This window comes from Hydra vulgaris, chromosome 04, assembly GCF_038396675.1.
Source record: "Hydra vulgaris chromosome 04, alternate assembly HydraT2T_AEP".
Taxonomy (NCBI): Eukaryota; Metazoa; Cnidaria; class Hydrozoa; order Anthoathecata; family Hydridae; genus Hydra; species Hydra vulgaris.
The window spans coordinates 20,818,338-20,836,848 of record NC_088923.1 but is presented as its reverse complement, the minus strand read 5'-3'; the positions used below and the strand labels follow the sequence as shown (position 1 = coordinate 20,836,848).

At 27.2% G+C, this 18,511-nt stretch overlaps 1 protein-coding gene across 4 annotated transcripts in view; it reads left to right on the top strand.

Annotated features, from left to right (window-relative positions):
• The window catches only part of LOC100207695 (E3 ubiquitin-protein ligase UBR5), a 123,853-nt gene that overhangs the window by 36,911 nt on the left and 68,431 nt on the right, over nt 1–18,511 (top strand). For 2 of the 4 annotated variants that reach the window (XM_065795743.1, XM_065795742.1), the window contains exons 19-22: nt 1,485–1,586; nt 10,103–10,165; nt 13,754–13,880; nt 14,382–14,711. In XM_065795743.1, the coding sequence (XP_065651815.1) occupies nt 1,485–1,586; nt 10,103–10,165; nt 13,754–13,880; nt 14,382–14,711 (622 nt within the window). The remainder of the gene's footprint in view (nt 1–1,484; nt 1,587–10,102; nt 10,166–13,753; nt 13,881–14,381; nt 14,712–18,511) is intronic. The other 2 variants (XM_065795745.1, XM_065795744.1) reach the window with 1 other exon arrangement.

Sequence of the window (18,511 nt, the reverse complement as noted above, 5' to 3'; positions counted from 1 at the left end):
TCAAAAACTATTTGACAATTTTTTTAAAATTTTTTTGCACATGGAAGCTAATGTGTTGTTGTTTGATTGTAATGGTAATAAGTATTCGTTATCATTGCTATCGGTTTAAAATGAGTAAACAAATATTAAATCGAAAAAATGTTTTGAAAAATTTTCTTCAAAATCTTTCATTGTCACAAGTTGACATTTCAAAATTGACCAGTGTTTCTCGATCATCAGTTGGATTTATTTTGCGGCAATATAACAGACTCAATCTATTAAAAGAGAAGCTGGAAGTGGAAAAAAGAAAGGATTTAAAGATAAATATAAAGCAAAATCAATCATTTGCTCCATAAAGACAAATCCATATCAGTTGTAGAGAGATCTTGCAAGAAAATTTAGATGCAGCCAAGCTTTGATAGGAAAAGTACTTAGATCTCAAGAATATAAAACATATCATAAAAAGAAAACTCCAAAGCGATCCATTGATGGAGAAATTAAAGCAATTCATCGTTCAAAAAAGCTATACAAACTATAAAACCGAGAAAACTTGTATAAGTGCATAATTGAAGACAATGAAACCTATTGCAAAAGGACTTTTCATAATTGCTAGGGCAGTAATATTTTTATTAGTCGAAAGGTAGATATGTTGCCAAAAAATTTAGGTATATTTAAACTGAAAAATTTGCTCCAAAGATCCTTAATTGGCAAGCAATCTGCTCCTGTGGTTTAAAAAGTACACCATACATTACTCATAAAACTTTGAACACAGATTTATATATAAAAGAATGCTTAAAGAAACGCCTTTTGCCATTTATTAAAAAGCATGAAATGCTCACAATATTTGGCATGATTTGGCTACAATTCACTACTCCAAGAAGTCTCTAGAATGGTATGAACAAAATGGTGACGAATTTGTTCCTGAGGAAGCAAATCCTCTAAATTGTACTTAGCAGCGAGTTATTGAAAGTTATTGGTCAATTATAAAAGGAATCTTATTGAAAAGCAAGAAATAAGCTACAAATAAAAAAGATTTTAAGAAAAAATGGATAGCCGCCTCAAAAAAAGTAACTCAAAGTAAGATCCAGCAGATCTTGCTTTGAGTTACTTTCTTTGAGTTACTTTATCTAAGCGTCTGATAAAAAATATAAAAAATTATTGAAATAAATAATTCAATTAACTTCATTGTGTCAAAAAGTTACAAAAATCTGTTAAGTAGTTTTTGCGTAATTAACAATTAAAGGGTGCTGAATTTCATTGTGTTCAACCGATAAATGTTTCATATTTTTTATTTTCTAGTTATTTTAAATAATTCATTTTTTTTTTTGAGTCATTTTAAATGTTTTTTTGAAAAAGGATTGAAACATTTATTCGGAACTTTCATTTATCTATATTTTTATTATGATTTTTTGCATGTAGAAATTATATCTTTAAAAGTTTAAAATTATTTAAAAATTTTAAAAATATAAAATAATATTGGAATTTGATTTTTTTTTTGTTATAAGAAAAACATATCAATGAGAAAGTGGATGGTAATCGTAATATTTTTCACTTATGTGTTTCAACGTGCAAACCATTATCACCTAAACCTAATAAGAAAAATGAAGGTAAATGTTTCGGTTCATTTTTTATAACTTTGTAATTGCATATAAGCAAATTTATGACTTTACCAAGTTTATCAAAATTTTAAAGTGACTTATAAGTCATCATTCAAATTATTAAGATTTTGTTTTGTTTAAAAGTTCGTTAAGTTGTTGTGGCGTTATGGGAGCACATAACACCACAGCAACTTAACGAACACATAACTTGTTTTTCTTTAAAGTTGTCATGGTTGTCATGATCTTATTTCAGAGTTGTTGGGTTGAAAAAGGAGAAACAAAAAGTTTAATAACAATTTATGGTTGTTTTAGTAAAAAATAAGTTTTACTAAAAAAAATAAAAATTGCCGCCATCTTTAGTTTGACTTTATTTGATTTAATCAGTATTCAAATTTTTAATCTAGTTTTGTTCAAATATTGATTTTGAAAATCAAGTGCAATGCAGGAGTGCATTTGATTTCTTAAATTTTTGATTTGTTAAGCATTTGTTTATTGGTAGTATTTAATAAAATTAATAAAATTTAACAATATTTGTTTCTTACTATTTAATTAAAAAAAATTGCTGCCATTTTTAATTTGAGCATAATATTTTTATGCAAGTAAAAAATGTAAATAATATTTTTAATGATAATTTTAAAAGTTTAAGATATACAAATTTAAAAGTGTTATCTAATTTAAATAAGTGATTAAAATTTATGTTGTGCCATCCGATCAAATCTTTTTTTGTTTTCTTTACTATCACCATGATTGGTTGAAATTCAGATGATTTTAAATTGAGCTTTCCTAAAAACCACTTAATCAATTGTAAAGATTTTTTTTATAATGATGCTGACATAATTAGTTTTTATTTCAACAAAAATAAATTAAGCTTTAACTTTACAACATGCAAGTAGTTTAATTTTTTATAAAGTACCTGCCATTATCTCCACAATTTTACTTTTTTTTGTAGAATTAATCATAAATATCTATAAATTTTTAACACTATTTGCACATTTGCCTCTCAATTTCAAATCATTTGCCTCTTTTCCTCAATATTTTCTTCACAGTTGCCCAGTAATATTCGATAACTTGCTGCTCAAGACAGTTTAGTGGATTAGCATCCTTTAGAACAAAGTTGACTCTATTTTTCTTATTCTACTGCATTGTTTTTCGGAATAATGGATTAATGCCAGGTCTGGCCAAAATAAGGTTGGTTGTTTGTAGTTTTTAATTAGAGGAAGAAGTTATTTTTTTAAGCATTCAGTCACATATAGATCTGATATCAAAGATTGATTTATTATGAAAGAAGAGCTTTTAAAACCACAACTGCAAATAGCCTGCCATACAAGGAACTTGGGAGTGAATTTTTTAATTCACTCCCAATTTTTATTTCAAATGTACTTAAATTTGTCAGAAGCTTTATAACGTTTTGACAGATAATAGTGTTGATTACCTGGTAGCATATAGTGATCTTTTTCACAGTAAGTTCCATTGTCATTTAAAATGCATAAATTTTTTTCTGTAAATTATTTAAGCAAATTTTTAACTCATCCAATTGCCTTCATTTCTTCATCAAGCAACCTTTTTGTTATTTTTTTCTTGTGATATCTTTTCAAATTTTCCTTTTTGAATACTCTTAGAACGAAAAATCTGCTTTTTATTTAAACTTCGTAGCTAAATCTTGTTGTGACTGAGTCCATTTTCCGTGAATTAAAGCGACTATTAATTTTGCCAACTTTTTTGAAATAAATCTTGATGTTCCACTTCCCAATTTGCTTTTTACAGTTTTGTTTCCTTATAATGTTTTGTAACAATTCCAACTGTTGATTTTGGAACTTACCATGCTTTTGAAATCATGGAATATGAGAACAATGGTTTTAGTGTGCAAAATTTTAAATTTTTTTTTGGATTTTCTTTTTACTCAGCATTGCAAAAACTAATGAGAAGTAAACAAAACACTCACAAAATATCTAATTATGTAAGCAAAATTATGTAAGCATCATTATAAAAAAAAATCATTACAATTAATTGAGTGGATTTTTAAAAAACTCAATTTAAAATTGTCCAAATTTTAACAAAGCATGGTGATAAGTTCAAATTGACAAAAAGAAAGCAACTTTCACAGATAACAAGTTCACAAAGCTTAGTATTTTTATCTTCTAAAACAGGAAGTGGTTTCTCTTTAGTAATTTTACTAATTTTAAGAACCTTGTGCTCCTACAAGGCCTTCAAAATGTCAGTCTTTATTTTAGTTTCAAGGTCAGAATCAGCAAGAGCTGTGACTACTGCTTTAGGCGAAAATACCAGGAATGAGATTTTAAACTGTTTAAAAGTGAAGTTCCTACATCAATGTCACATTTCTCATTTATGTTCTTTGCTATTTTGAATGAAATGAACATATTTAATACTGAATGTTCAGCAAGACTGAATTTTAAAAATCCTGTAGCATAAAGTATAACAATCACTAGACAAACTCTCGAGACTAGAGTCTGCTGGTCTTGGCAATGTCAATTCCAAAGGTATGTGATATAATGCATCTGCCATGAATCTAGTTTCATGACAGGCACCTGGTTGATAAATCCTAAAGTTTTTTAGCTTATCAGATGGAAAGATAGAAAGCTAAGTATTCCACAAAATACCTGTAATCTTCTTGGGGAAAAACCTCAATTTCAAGAAGAAATTTAATATATGTCAAGTTCATCTGATGAATTCCAGAACCAGTTGAGAGAGTATTCTCATTAAACTTTTTAAACTAGAAGAGGCACCACAAGCAGATAAAAAAAAGACAAAATTTTTTCATTGCTTTTTAATGTTTGAGTAAAAGGGCTATTTAACATAAGCTTACCACTTATGTTAAATGGCTTAGCATGTATGTTAATGGCATATTAGTTTATGCTTTAAACCTTGCTTGTAAACTATTTTCTAGCATTTTCTGATCTTCCAATAAAAAATAAAACTACCTCTTGCATTGAAAAACGTGAAAAAGTTTTCTTTAGTATCCTTTTTCCAAACTAGCGAAAGTTGCTAGTTTGGAAAAAGAATACAAAAATACTAAAAAGGATACTAAAGAAAAGTGAGCTAAAGAATTTCAATCAATTTACCTCTACTATGAAGCTTGCACTCAATGAAGACCTTCGCTACTACTCATACAAGCATCCAGAGGATGCAACATTCATTTCACGTGACAAAGCACGAATTCTAATGCCAGGGTTCTTCAACACCTGTTCCTGCAGACTTGCGAGGAATTCTGCTGTACGAACGCAATCAGATCGTCTGCTAGGGATCTTTCTTCTTACTACATCCTCATAGTCACCATTGCAAGTCTCTAGTTCATACCTGATTGTTTTTACTGTGTTCAGGGAGCATTGGGAAGCAGTCATAATATCCTTATTTTGATGGCCGCACGAATCATCATGATGCAAGTTATTCTCTTCCATGATTCAGGTGGGTTCCAGTCATCCATCTTTTCTGACATCTTGTATATGAATGAAGAAGGGTTCAAACTTTTAAATGACCTGTAGTGTGTATTAATACCTCTAACCTACAAAAAAATATAATCAATTATAAATATGTCAAATTTATCCCGAACACCCTGTATATATATATATATATATATATATATATATATATATATATATATATATATATATATATATATATATATATATATATATATATATATATATATATATATATATATATATATATATATATATATATATATATATATATATTAGGGTTATGACTTTTTTTCAACCCCATGCTCCTGTACTGTAGTTTGATGAACTTTTACCTAAAAAGCACAAAATGAACTATTATTTGCATATCTTTTAAAAAAAGTTCACCCCACTATTGAAAAATCGATTTTGACATAAGTACTATTGTGTATTCAAATGTATTTAGAATGTTATAGTCATGTTATACAATAAATTTTCAATCCAACAATGACTCAGACTGTTGACCTTGCTCTTGCTTGTTGCATAGAAGGAATAGAAGGTGCAATTTATCTTTATTTTTGCATGACAAATACATTTCCTTCATTACTTTGATTGCGCGCTCTGCACATTGATTACTCCTGGGGATCTGTAGTATGTAGTATATAGCTCTCGCTTCCAGTGATTTTTCAAAGAGTTTAAAGCATTTTTGTATGGATTCAGTACTTCAGCCAAGTTATTAAAGTCATTTTTGTTGTACAGTTGGTCTGTAAACCAATGGTCTGCCCAGCCATACGATAGAATTCTCTCTGCAGAACTCTGGAATTCCACCTCGCATTGCTGATGTTGGGTAATTTCTGAAACCTGATCAATGGAAAATGTCCCTTTTCATCAAAAAATCGGAACACTCGAGTGAGATGATATAAAAATTTCATATCATCTCTCCAGTCTGATGTTTTGAGAATTGCTTCTATTCTGTTATCAAACTGTGTTTTTAGTTGTTCGTACTCCTTCAACAGTTGAGATACAAATGGGTATTCGATGTTCGGCGATTGTGTTTTACTTCCAAGTTCTTCATCTATCACCAAACGGAGGGTTCTATCCAATACATGGTGTTGACAACTGATAAATTGAGGTTTGTTGATGCATTTCTCTGTGAATATTTGTTGCAATATTACAACAACACCATTCTTTTTTCCATTGTTAACGCTGGTGGTATCTGCAACAATCATCTGTATTGAATTCCATAGATGAAATTCATCAAGGACTTTAGAAATTTCTTGAGCAATAGTTTTTTCCCTGCCATCTACTTAGCCCAGGACATCCAATTTGATTTCTCTTCTTTCATTTTTAACCACTTGATAATCGATTCCGTCGATGTGCTTGCCATCAAAGTGTAAGGACCAACTTTCCATATGCAACTTTTCAATCATTTCTTTTTTCAGCTTGATTGTCTCTTTGATTGTTGACTTAAAAATAGCTGATTGACATGGAGTTGGGATGTCAATGCCTTCATGAGCCAATTGCTTGCATATGTTAGCAGCTTTGTTTGTTGATACTCTAGTGTAGGTCTCCAAGTTGACTGCAAATTTGCTTTTATGATTTTTTCTGCTTGGTGTAGGAGGAATCATCTTCTACTTCATTTCTTCTTCAGTGAATGCTACTATCGTTAGGCTTGTACGTCGCCATGTGTTGCTTCTGTAATAACTATAAAATTAGATAAGCAGCTATATATACAGTCTAAATTGTTCCAGAATGTTCTAAATTGTTCTAGAATATTCTTAATTGTTCCAGAATGTTCTAAATTGTTCCAGAATGTTCTAAATTGTTCCAGAATGTTCTAAATTGTTCTAGAATATTCTAAAGTTGTCTAAAATATTCTGGAATTTCCTAACATGTTCTAACGTTCTAAACACTTCTTATCTATACAAGATTTAAATGATTTTCAGCAAAGCTACACATATTAGTAGTAGCAGTAACATGATTAAATAAATGACGATTTGTAATTTTAATTGCGGGTGACCTTTTTTTTACAACCAAGAGGAATTGAACATGTTTTCTATGTTTTTTAACAAAAGTTCATCAATTTATGACACAGGAAATGATTTATATAACCCTAATATATATATATATATATATATATATATATATATATATATATATATATATATATATATATATATATATATATATATATATATATATATATATATATATATATATATATATATATATATATACACATATAGATATATATATACACATATAGATATATATATATATATACACATATATATGTATATATATATACATATGTATGTGTATATATATATATATATATATATACATATATATATGTGTGTATATATATATATATATGTGTGTATATATATATATATATGTATATATATATATATATATATATATATATATATATATATATATATATATGTATATTTATGTATGTATGTATATATGTATGTATGTATGTATGTATGTATGTATGTATGTATGTATGTATGTATGTATGTATGTATGTATGTATGTATGTATGTATGTATGTATGTATGTATGTATGTATGTATGTATGTATGTATGTATGTATGTATGTATGTATGTATGTATGTATGTATGTATGTATGTATATACACAAATATTTTTATTTAATTTGCATGGAACATCATTGATGACATTATGTAGCCCACTGTAAAGGCTTCAGTACAAAATATCAACTGAGGGTTAGGGTTTAGCTAGTACAATTTTTTTTTTTGGAAGATCATCTGGTTTAAAATTAGCATTTAAAATACTTAAGGTGTGCAAAATATTTTAGGGCAGTGATTACCTAAATCTGCCAAAGTAAGTGTGATATATATTGATATGTATCAGATATACGGTATATATCTGTTGCAGTAGTAAGCTAGTGGTAGAACTATGGAATAAATAATAAAAAATTTAGGACTTAACAGATAAATATTGTACATAATAAACCAATAGAATAATTACAAAATAACTCATTAATAACTCAATAACCAATCAATATAATTAAAAAAATAAATAAAAATAAACTTTCATTTTGATTAAATAGATAGGTTAATGGTATAATGGAAAGTTTGTTTAGTTCATTAAGCGAGGGATTTTCCCATTAAATGTGGAGCTTCTTTTACTTTAAATTTATGTTTTGGTGAAGCAGTATCCAAAATCCTAAATGAATTACAATTAGACAGGTTTTTACAATTAGCTGATATATTAAATGTTTGTATACATGAGATTTTTTATCAGTTTTAAGGTATGCATTAATCCTATTTGTCAAATGTCTGAAGGTTTCTTCAATATAGCTGGTATTACAGCCAGCGCAAGCAACATTTGTAAACAACATGAGATTTAAGTAGCTTAGAAATCTTTTAAACAAAAATTTTTTAATTTTGTTAATAGTATTTATTAATTTTATTAGAACATCTTTGCAATATTTAATAACGATTTTCATTTTAGTATAATAAGAATAAGTATATGAATTTGAATGGATAATATAAATGAATGGAAGCTTGATATATCTTATATTTGAGTTTTAACCTAGGTAGAAACAGATTTTCTTATCAATATGCGATTTAATTTCAGAGTCAATAATTTTTTGTGGAAATTGGTTGTTTTGTAAAACAAAGAAAATATTTTTTTGTCTTTATCAAATACCAGCCAACTATTTTTTTTATTGAAATTTTATATGTTTGATCAATCAAACAATGTATAAGATCAAATCTGTAGCAAGATAGAATGAAACTAAAAAATTTTTTAAAATAGAGCAGTCTTGGTCAGGAAGGCGAGCTATCACATGTCTTTATATGACCATGCAAACAATTCTTTGTTTGAAAACTTTTTTTTAAACTTATTATTCCAAATGTAGTTAAAAACCTGATTAAAATAATCTTAGTGTTTTCATTTTTTAGCCTAGGGAAGTTTTTCAGCGCATTTTTTAGCCTAATTAAGTTTTTTTAGTGCATTTTTTAGCCTATGTAAGTTCTTTCAGCATATTTTTTAGCCTAGGTAAGTTTTTTTTTAGTGCATTTTTTCCTCTTGGTAAGTTTTTTCAGCGCATTTTTTAGCCTAGGTAAGTTTTCTCAGCGTATTTTTTAGCCTAGGTAAGTTTTTTCAGCGCATTTTTTAGCCTTGGTAAGTTTTTTTTAGTGCATTTTTTAGCCTAGACAAGTTTTTTTAGCGCATTTTTTAGCCTAGGCAAGTTTTTTTAGCGCATATTTTAGCCTTGGTAAGTTTTTTTAGCGCATTTTTTAGCCTAGGTAAGTGTTATTTTTTGAATATATACGCTAAAGGGGTGTTACTAATACTTTTATAACTTTTGAATTATTAGAGATAATTTTGTTCTGTTAAAAGATAATAAATAAAATTATTTGGTATTCTTGTTGAATAATTAATTTATTAGTAAAAATAATAGAGGTCTTTTATATAAATCTCATGTAAATAAACATTTAAATACATCGCTTAATTGTAAAAATCTGTCTAATTGTGATTCATTTGAGATTTAGGATTTATTTAACAAGGTAAACCTGTTTAACTGGAAAGGAAACTGAAAGTAATTAAGAAATTAAGGTAAGTGATTAAGGTTGACTGGAAAGCAAGCCACAAATTAACTGTGATGGGAACTATTAAATAAAAGATAACTAATTTTTAAAGATTTTAAAATCTTCAAATTTTATCAAAGCTATTTTTTTAAATGATGTATACATAAATAAAATTTTGTAGCAAAAAAAAACAAAAAAGAAAAACTTTATTTTTGGATTCTTATAGCAAATAGAAGAAAGTTACACAGGGTTTCTTATAGTAAATAGAAGAAATTTACACAGGGTTTCTTATAGTAAATAGAAGAAAGTTACACAGGGTTTTGGTTTTAAAATCACATGAAACATAAGTATAAAATCAAGTAGGTATATGTCTATGTAGGTATGTATGTATAGTAACCATCGCAATTATTGTATTTATTTAAAAAAAAAAAAAACTACGCAAAAAGTAATAGATTTAATAGCAATTGTTAAAAATTAATAGATAGTTAGAGAAAGCAATTAAGATATATATTTATATATATAAATTATGGGGTTTTTTTAGAATATTATGTTTCGTCTCCTTCTTATTCGCCAAGTTCTCCTAAGTCTAATAAAAGAAACGAAGGTAAACAGTTGTTATTTGATGGGTTTTTTATTGGCAAAGGAAGATTTTTTTTCTTTAAAAATTTTGGGTTTAATCTTGACATTAAACTGATCCTATATTTGGGATGGTGAGACTTTTTATCTATGGTGAAGTCAAATACCCCCTGATTTAATTGTTTGTAGGAGGTATTATACCTTGATTGTACTCTTTCTAAGTTAGATCGCAATAAAAATAATCAGTCCTGATCTGAATACAGATAAACGCCAGGAAGTTTCAACTTGTTTCTCCGCGCAGCGGCCTTGTTTGCCAAGGTTCGTGTTTCGGAGTTATAGAGTTGAGAGAGGGTTATAACCACAATTAAGTAGCCTCCTTATCTGTAGTGGCCTTCTGGGCCTTGGGGAGGTGAAATAACAAAAAAAAAAAAAAAAAAAAAAAGTGTAGCCGGTTGTAAAAAATGACTTCAACTTTTTCATATTGTCGTATTTAAATTAGAAAATGGCATTTTTTTTTTATAAACCTTAAAAAAAAAATTGTTTTGCAATTTTATATTATTTAATTTTAGTTTTTAATATTACCTGGACAAAATATAGTCTATGCTTAATGTTTAAATATATAAATAAGTGTGTATTGATATACATACATATTTTATGTATGAATATATAGATTTTTGCAGATTTGCACTGTCCCAATATATTTTGCACACTTTAGTTCTAAAATAGTGACTTAAATCCAGACAGTTTTTTAGAAAAATGAAGAGTAACGAAAAAAAGTTATTTTTACCATTATAAAAGTTCTTCAAATCTAGATAGTACCTGCCCAAATCCGAATTTTCAATCAATGTATTTACTGAAGTCTTCTCAGATGGCTGTTTCAGTATGACATTTATGATGAGATAATTATGTATATAAGTGTGTTTGTGTGTGTGTATATATATACACACACACACACATACACACACACAAACGCACACATATATATGTATGTGTGTGTGTACATGCGGCAGGTGCTATCTAGATTTGAAGAATTTTTATAATGGTAAAAATAACTTTTTTTTGTTATTCTTCATTTTTCTAAAAAACCGTCTGGATTTAAGTATATATGTATGTATGTATGTATGTATGTATGTATGTATGTATGTATGTATGTATGTATGTATGTATGTATGTATGTATGTATGTATGTATGTATGTATATATACACATATATATATATATATACATATATATTTACATATATATATATATATATATATATATATATATATATATATATATATATATATATATATATTTGTATATATATATACACACACACATACTTACATATATACATACAAACATACATGCATACATGTATACATATATCATTATGAATAAATTTTAGCTAGACAAAAAACATCATTGATGATGTCATATTGAACCAGATGAAAAGTCTATATAGACTTAAAACAAATTATCTTTATGTTATCCAAAAATGAAGCGAAAAAAATTACTTTTACCAAAATGAATCATGAGCTCCATTATCAGGAAGACATCTTATTTATGAATTTTTTTTTTTTTTTTTTTTTTTTTTTTTTTTTTTAACAGACCCAAGGCCCAGAAGGCCACTACAGATAAGGAGGCTACTTAATTGTGGTTATAACCCTCTCTCAACTCTATAACTCCGAAACACGAACCTTGACGAACAAGGCCGCTGCGCGGAGAAACAAGTTGAGCCCGGTGCTACCAGGGACGTGGTGGGGATCGAACTCGGAACCTCTCGCTTATAAAGCGAGCGCTCTACCACTACACCACTACCGCATTAAAAGATGAGATGAAAAAAGAGAAATGGAAACCAGTTTCATAATAAATTACTAACACATTAAAAAAATTAATATTATTTTAATCAAGTAATCGTGGTAGTTGTCAAAAAACATTTAAAAAAAAAGAAGTTTAAATTATTAATTTATTAAAATTTCATCAAATCAATTTGAAAATCAGATAAAAATCTTGCACATTCATGAAGAAATCCATCATGGAAACTCAAACAATTATCAAAAGCTACTAGAGTTCCTATATCTACTATTGGAAGAGTTATAAAACGATATAAGAAGACTTTATCCATTGAATGAAGTAAAGGATCAGGAAGTAAAAAATTTTTTAACAATAAATCAGTTGTAAATAATATTTGTTATTCTTTTGAGAGAAATCCAGGCTTGTCTAACAGCGAAAGAGCTAAAAAGTACCAAATTTCTGATTTTTCAGTAAGGAAAGTAAAGACTACAATTACAAGTCTTTCGGTGCATAAAATGTGATTTTAGTAAACTTCCCGGTTACAATTATTATACTTCAATTGTTTGTTGCAGTGTAAGCAACAACTTATAGTGTAAGCAACAACTTATAGTGTAAGCAACAACTTATAGTGTAAACAACAACTATAAATACAAACTTATGGACAAATATAGCAAAAAGTTGCTCTTATGGAAAGCAATTTGTAGTTGTGCGACTTTTGCCTCTTGTTCGATTGAATGCTAGATCTTATTTGTTTTGGCTTGACTTAGAGTTGTGCCACTACACTAAAAAAACTTTGGGGTGGTATAAATTGAGAAAGGTTAATTTTGTACCAAAAAGCCTCCACCAAGTTGCCCACAATTCTGGCCCATCGAAAGATTTTGTGGTATTGGCAATAATATTTGCATAAAACAGGCAAGACTGTTATTTGTTAATTCAGTACAAGTATTGCTGAAGGCATGGTCAACTGTAGACAAGAAAATGAAAATAACAGTTGTGCTGAAATTAATGGGCAGCATCACCAATAATGTACAATTATTTTTTAGAAATAAAAAAAAAATTTTAAAACTAAAAGTATTTTTGTATTCTTTAAATAAAAATTAAAGAAATTTGTAAAAAACAGTTGTTTTTAAATATTTTTGAAAGAATTTTTTTTCTCATTTTTTTTTGATTTCATGCTTTATTTTTATTAATTCACCAGGTTCATAACAAATAAAAAATTAACAAAAGTCTTTATTGGTTGTATTGTATGTTGTGTATAAACTTGTTACTCCTATTCCTACAAAATCATATACAATATATGATTTTGTAAGAATATATATCAAGTGTACTATAAAATTAATGTTTACTCACAATGTCTATTTCTAAATTGCTTAATTCATGCATGGGGCAATATGATGCGTGTAAAAATAACAAAAAACACAATATTTATATTTTTAAAGTTACTTTTTGTGTAATTTGTTTAAAAAGTAATTAAGTTTACTTTCAGTTTTATAATTTAATATTATATATTATTATAAAGCATTATATATTGTTATATTGTATTATACTTTATATTTTATTATAGATGTGTATATTTTGTTATAAATAATATGATTTAATTTTGTTTAATAAATATGTTTTGTTATAAATAATATGATTTAATTTTGTTTTTTTAATTGGTAATTTTCTTGAAATCAATGATTTTTTTATTTTATACTTTTTTGAAATAATATTTTAAAATAATTTTATGGTAAATCTATCAAAACAACCTTAGTAGATTATGTACTCGATATGAAAGTATCAAAGCATGCATGAAATAAAAAAAATAATGTGAATTATATAGAAAAATTTATTTTAGACAACTCAAAGACGGATATATTTGACAGTAGTATGTGGGTTCCATTGTTTGACGGAGACTCTTGTCTTGATATATTGTTGAGCCATTCTTTTTTATCGCAACATTTGTTTCAACTTTTATCTGAAAGGTGAAATTTTTATATAGTTTTATTTTTTTAGTTCAAAAGTTTACATTCTGTTTTTTTTTTTTGCTTATGTCAAAGTTTCATTTTTTATTTTTTGCCTAAATTTTGTAAAACGTGTTTATGAAATTTAACTGAAATATTTTAAATAAGTATTTTTTTAATATTTTTTTGCAAGGCATTAGATAAAACAATTCATTTCTTTTTAGTAATATTTTTGCAAGTTAAAACATGGTAAAAGGTGTTAATTAAAAAACAAAGTAATAAATAAAAAATATAGATTAAAATTTAAAATTGAAATAAAAATTAAATAATAAAATTTATTTATAAGTCTAAAAAATTTATCTAAGTAATAAGTTAAAAATATTTAGTATAAAGTTTAAATATTTATATTTGTTTAAAAATAGTTGGAAATTTATTTTTAAACTTTTTTTTAAAGCTTGAATAACATGCTTTTAAAATTATCAGAATTTATGATAATTTATTATTAAATAATTTTGATTTTAGAGATGCATTTGGTTGCACACCATTTATGTATGCTGTTAAGATTCGGGCATATACAGCAGCTCTTAAATTATATAATGCTGCAGTTGATATCTCAAGGGAAAATGGTCCGAAAAACAAAGATAAATTTATGGCAATGATATGCCCTCCTGGTACTGATCCTGATATTTCACCATTACTAGTGTTGTGCTGCAATGATACATGCTCTTTTACCTGGACTGGCACAAAGCATATAAATCAAGATATATTTGAGTGTAAAACATGTGGTCTTGTTGGTCCACTTTGTTGTTGCACAGAATGTGCTCAGGTGTGTCATGTTGGGCATGAATGCAAGTATGTAATTGGTTATATTATGTGTAAATTTTTATAAAATTTTTTAAATTTAGTATCCAATTGTTTCAAAAATTTTATATCTTTTTATACCAGATTTTATATCTTTTTTTCACTTTTTAGCTTTTTTTTTCACTTTTTATTTAATCATATTTATCATTTCAGAAAAACTTTCACTGGATTTTTAAATTTATTATTATTGTTTTTTTTAATTTTCATTCACTTTCCCAAGGCAGAGGAGATCTACACTACAGTCGAGGAGGCTAATTTTTTTTGTTTTGTTTTTTGTTTTTGATTTCAAACCTTCAACCTTGACAAACAAGGCTGCTATGCAAAAACCAACAACTTGATACACTGTGAAACTGAAAAAATTTTTTAGAGTTAGATTGTTAGAATATGGCAGCATGTAATATTTTCATATGACACAGCGTAGCTAAAGTTGAGCAGTTTGCAGCACACTAAGTCAATATTTACAGGCCACTAAAGTCATGCTTAATTTCCCTATACATTTCACCTTCTGATAAGCAATGTCCAGTAATTTTGATTGAGGGGGGGGGGGAGGGATAATTACTGCCTATGGTTGCAGAGGCGTGGTGGCCCCAGAGGCTAAGCGGGATTCCCGCATGGGCTTTTCACTTTTTCATCTAAATATGGGCCTTTTGGCAAATTTTAATTTTTTCTACATTTTAAAGAAATTCCACAATCATTTAAATATGTTAGCACAATATAAATTTTAATAATCACTTGATTTCAAACTTGATTTCAACTTTGAGCGCAATTATATTAGTATTATGTATAATAGTAATATTGCTCTGAAAACGAAGTAGATGTTTTAAAACGTATTATTATATTTTTTTCATGAGAAAAATAATGAACCCATAAACGGTTTTTAACGATCGTAATGTCGACAAAAATTTAAGAAAGTCCGCAGACCCAACATTAATAATAGCTATTATTATTGTTGGACTTAAATTAACTTAATTTAAAATGTTAACACCAAAACATTTTTCTTAAATGAATTAAATCGCAATACAATTACTATATAGTAATGAATTAAATCGCAATACAATTACTATATAGTAATTGTATTACGTTTTAATTCATTTAAGAAAAATTTTTTGGGGTTAAATTTTAAATTAAGTTTTATATAAATAAGGATCGAACTCATGTTTTGCATTTTTGTAACCTTTCGAAACAGATATAAACTTCTTTAATAATAAATAAAGTTTTTTATTTTCATACAGTTTATATTATTGTATGTAAATAAAGAAATCACTCCGTAATATCATGTACTCAGACAGATTTAAAAACGGATGATGAACTGCTAAATGAAACTACATTATAAAAACTTTTATGTTTAAACTATGTCAATAACGGCACCATTTTTAGAGCGGGATTTTAGCTGTTGCGAGTTTATCCTAAAATGTTAAAAAAAGTTAAAACATCGAATTAAACAAAAGCATAAACTAAAAAGAATTTTCTCATAAAATAAAAAGAATTTCTTAATTTTCAAGATTTTCAATATTTGTTTTAGAAAAATAATTATATATAATTTAAAAAAATTTTTATTACTGTACAATAAAATATATATCATTTTATAGTAATAAAAAAATTGAAATCTTTGATTTTTAATTTTGCGTTAGGCTATGTTCTTCAAACAATAAAATACTAATCGTATTTGCTTGCGGTAAAGTTGTGTTTTGAGAAAATCAAAACAAAGACGTAATCGCTGCATCGTGTTTTTACCATTTTTTATTTTGAAGTATTATAAACAATATTATTAATTACAAATAGTATTATCTCAACTTGTTGGTTTGTATTAATGATTTATTAGAATAAGGTCAGTTACGAAAAACAAATATATATTTTTGTTTTTCGTATGGGCCTTTGCATAAAGCATATATGGTAAAATCCCGCATATATTGGCCTTTTAATAAAAATCCCGCAAGGGCTTTTTAGAGCCACCACGCCCCTGTATGGTTGTGCTAGTTTATACTTTTTACAACAAGTTGGAATTCTCAATCGTGCAAATAAAAGTTTTAAAGAAAAGGGTATCAGATTGGTTTGAGATGAATGCAATGTAAACATAAGTTGTTACTGGAAATAAAGAAAAATGAATACAATGTAAACAGATGTTACTGGAAATAAAGAAAACTCTTAGCCTTCAAGGATGTTTTCTGCTTTATCCTTGGTAGAGGTAATAAAATCAGACCCATGTATTAGATTACATTCCACCTATGTTAGACCTTTGATAATGACATTGTTGAAAATTTTCCAAAGGTTCCTACAACCTAACATCTGAAATAAGATATGAGATTTAGTAAACTTAGAATACTAGAGCTTAGCATCAGACAACACCTTTTTACAATGATTACTTACAATAATACAATACTTACAATAATACAATACTTACAATAAAGAAATACTTAAAATAGTACAATACTTACGATAATACAATAAAAAACTTTTTGTTCTTAGGAGGGCTGTTTTTGATAAAAACAATTACGATTAGAAATAAGGCGATAAATAATAATAAAAATAAATAATAAATTCCTGCACAATAAGGAGAACCCATGGAAACCATGGGGTTGAATGAGACTAGAAATCGGTGACTATGAATAAAAGCTTCCATATCTGTTTGGATCCAGGAAATCAAAGATAGATAAATGCATAATTATTATAATTTATTATGCATTTATCAGCATCATCAAGATTTATAAAGATTATTGCATGATTTGAACCACAAGGAGAAACTGAACACAAAGAAATGTCACAAGATACAAATCAAGAATTAAAGGTAAGTGATTAGAGTTATTTGGAAAGTGAATTATTTAAGTTGGCAGTCACAAAGTTATATATCTGAGTAAGAGATTAAGAAATACAGAAGTTATTAGCTTTCGTACCAGCAGGATTAGTCATTTTAGAGCCAAGCCATTCAGTTTGATAAGCATTAAAGTCACTAATAATAACAGTATTGGCATTGGGATTAAAAAAAAAAGCCTTGGTCAATTTGATCAGAAAATACATTTAAAATAGGTGCTAAACAGAAGCACATTAAAGATTTGTAAGAGAATTCAAACCTCATTATGGGAGATATGCAAATTGATGCGTAAGTCTATGTCTCAAATTAGTCTCAAAAAGAGCAAGCAAGTCTGGTAAAATTTACAAGATTTTTTAAGATTAATGAAAATTTAAAGATTAATGACTAATGAAAAGTTACTTCAAGGACAACAAATGTTTGTTAAAGATAGATTGAAACAGTTAAGTGATATTTTTTTATATCTAATACTTTTAGGTACTTGAATCCTACAAGGCAGCAATAAATTAGGCAGATTTTTACTGAATTAAATGTTAACATTAGCAGGGTGGTTGTCATGATGCTGAACCTGATTTGAACCAAGTTAGTTAAAACGAATTACTTCTGTATGTTTTTTGCAATAAAAAAAAAAAAAAAATTAATAATGGGAGATCCTACAGTTGATGAGGTTTGTAAATTCTCTTCTCTCAACCTTATAACTGCAAAGCACAATGTTTAATGAACAAACCTTATTTAATGTACACTAGCTTTGTAACTATGCAGCAGTCTAGGTAAGTAATGAAGAAGCAAGTTGGACATGGTATTGCCTCAAATATAATTGGGTTCTAATTGGGTACATATTCTCTTGTTTATAAAAGGAAGTGGTTTGCTACTGCACCCATTATCTTATTTTTAGACATGGTATATTTAATTTTGAATAATTTTTAAAAATGCATGTCTATATATATATATATATATATATATATATATATATATATATATATAT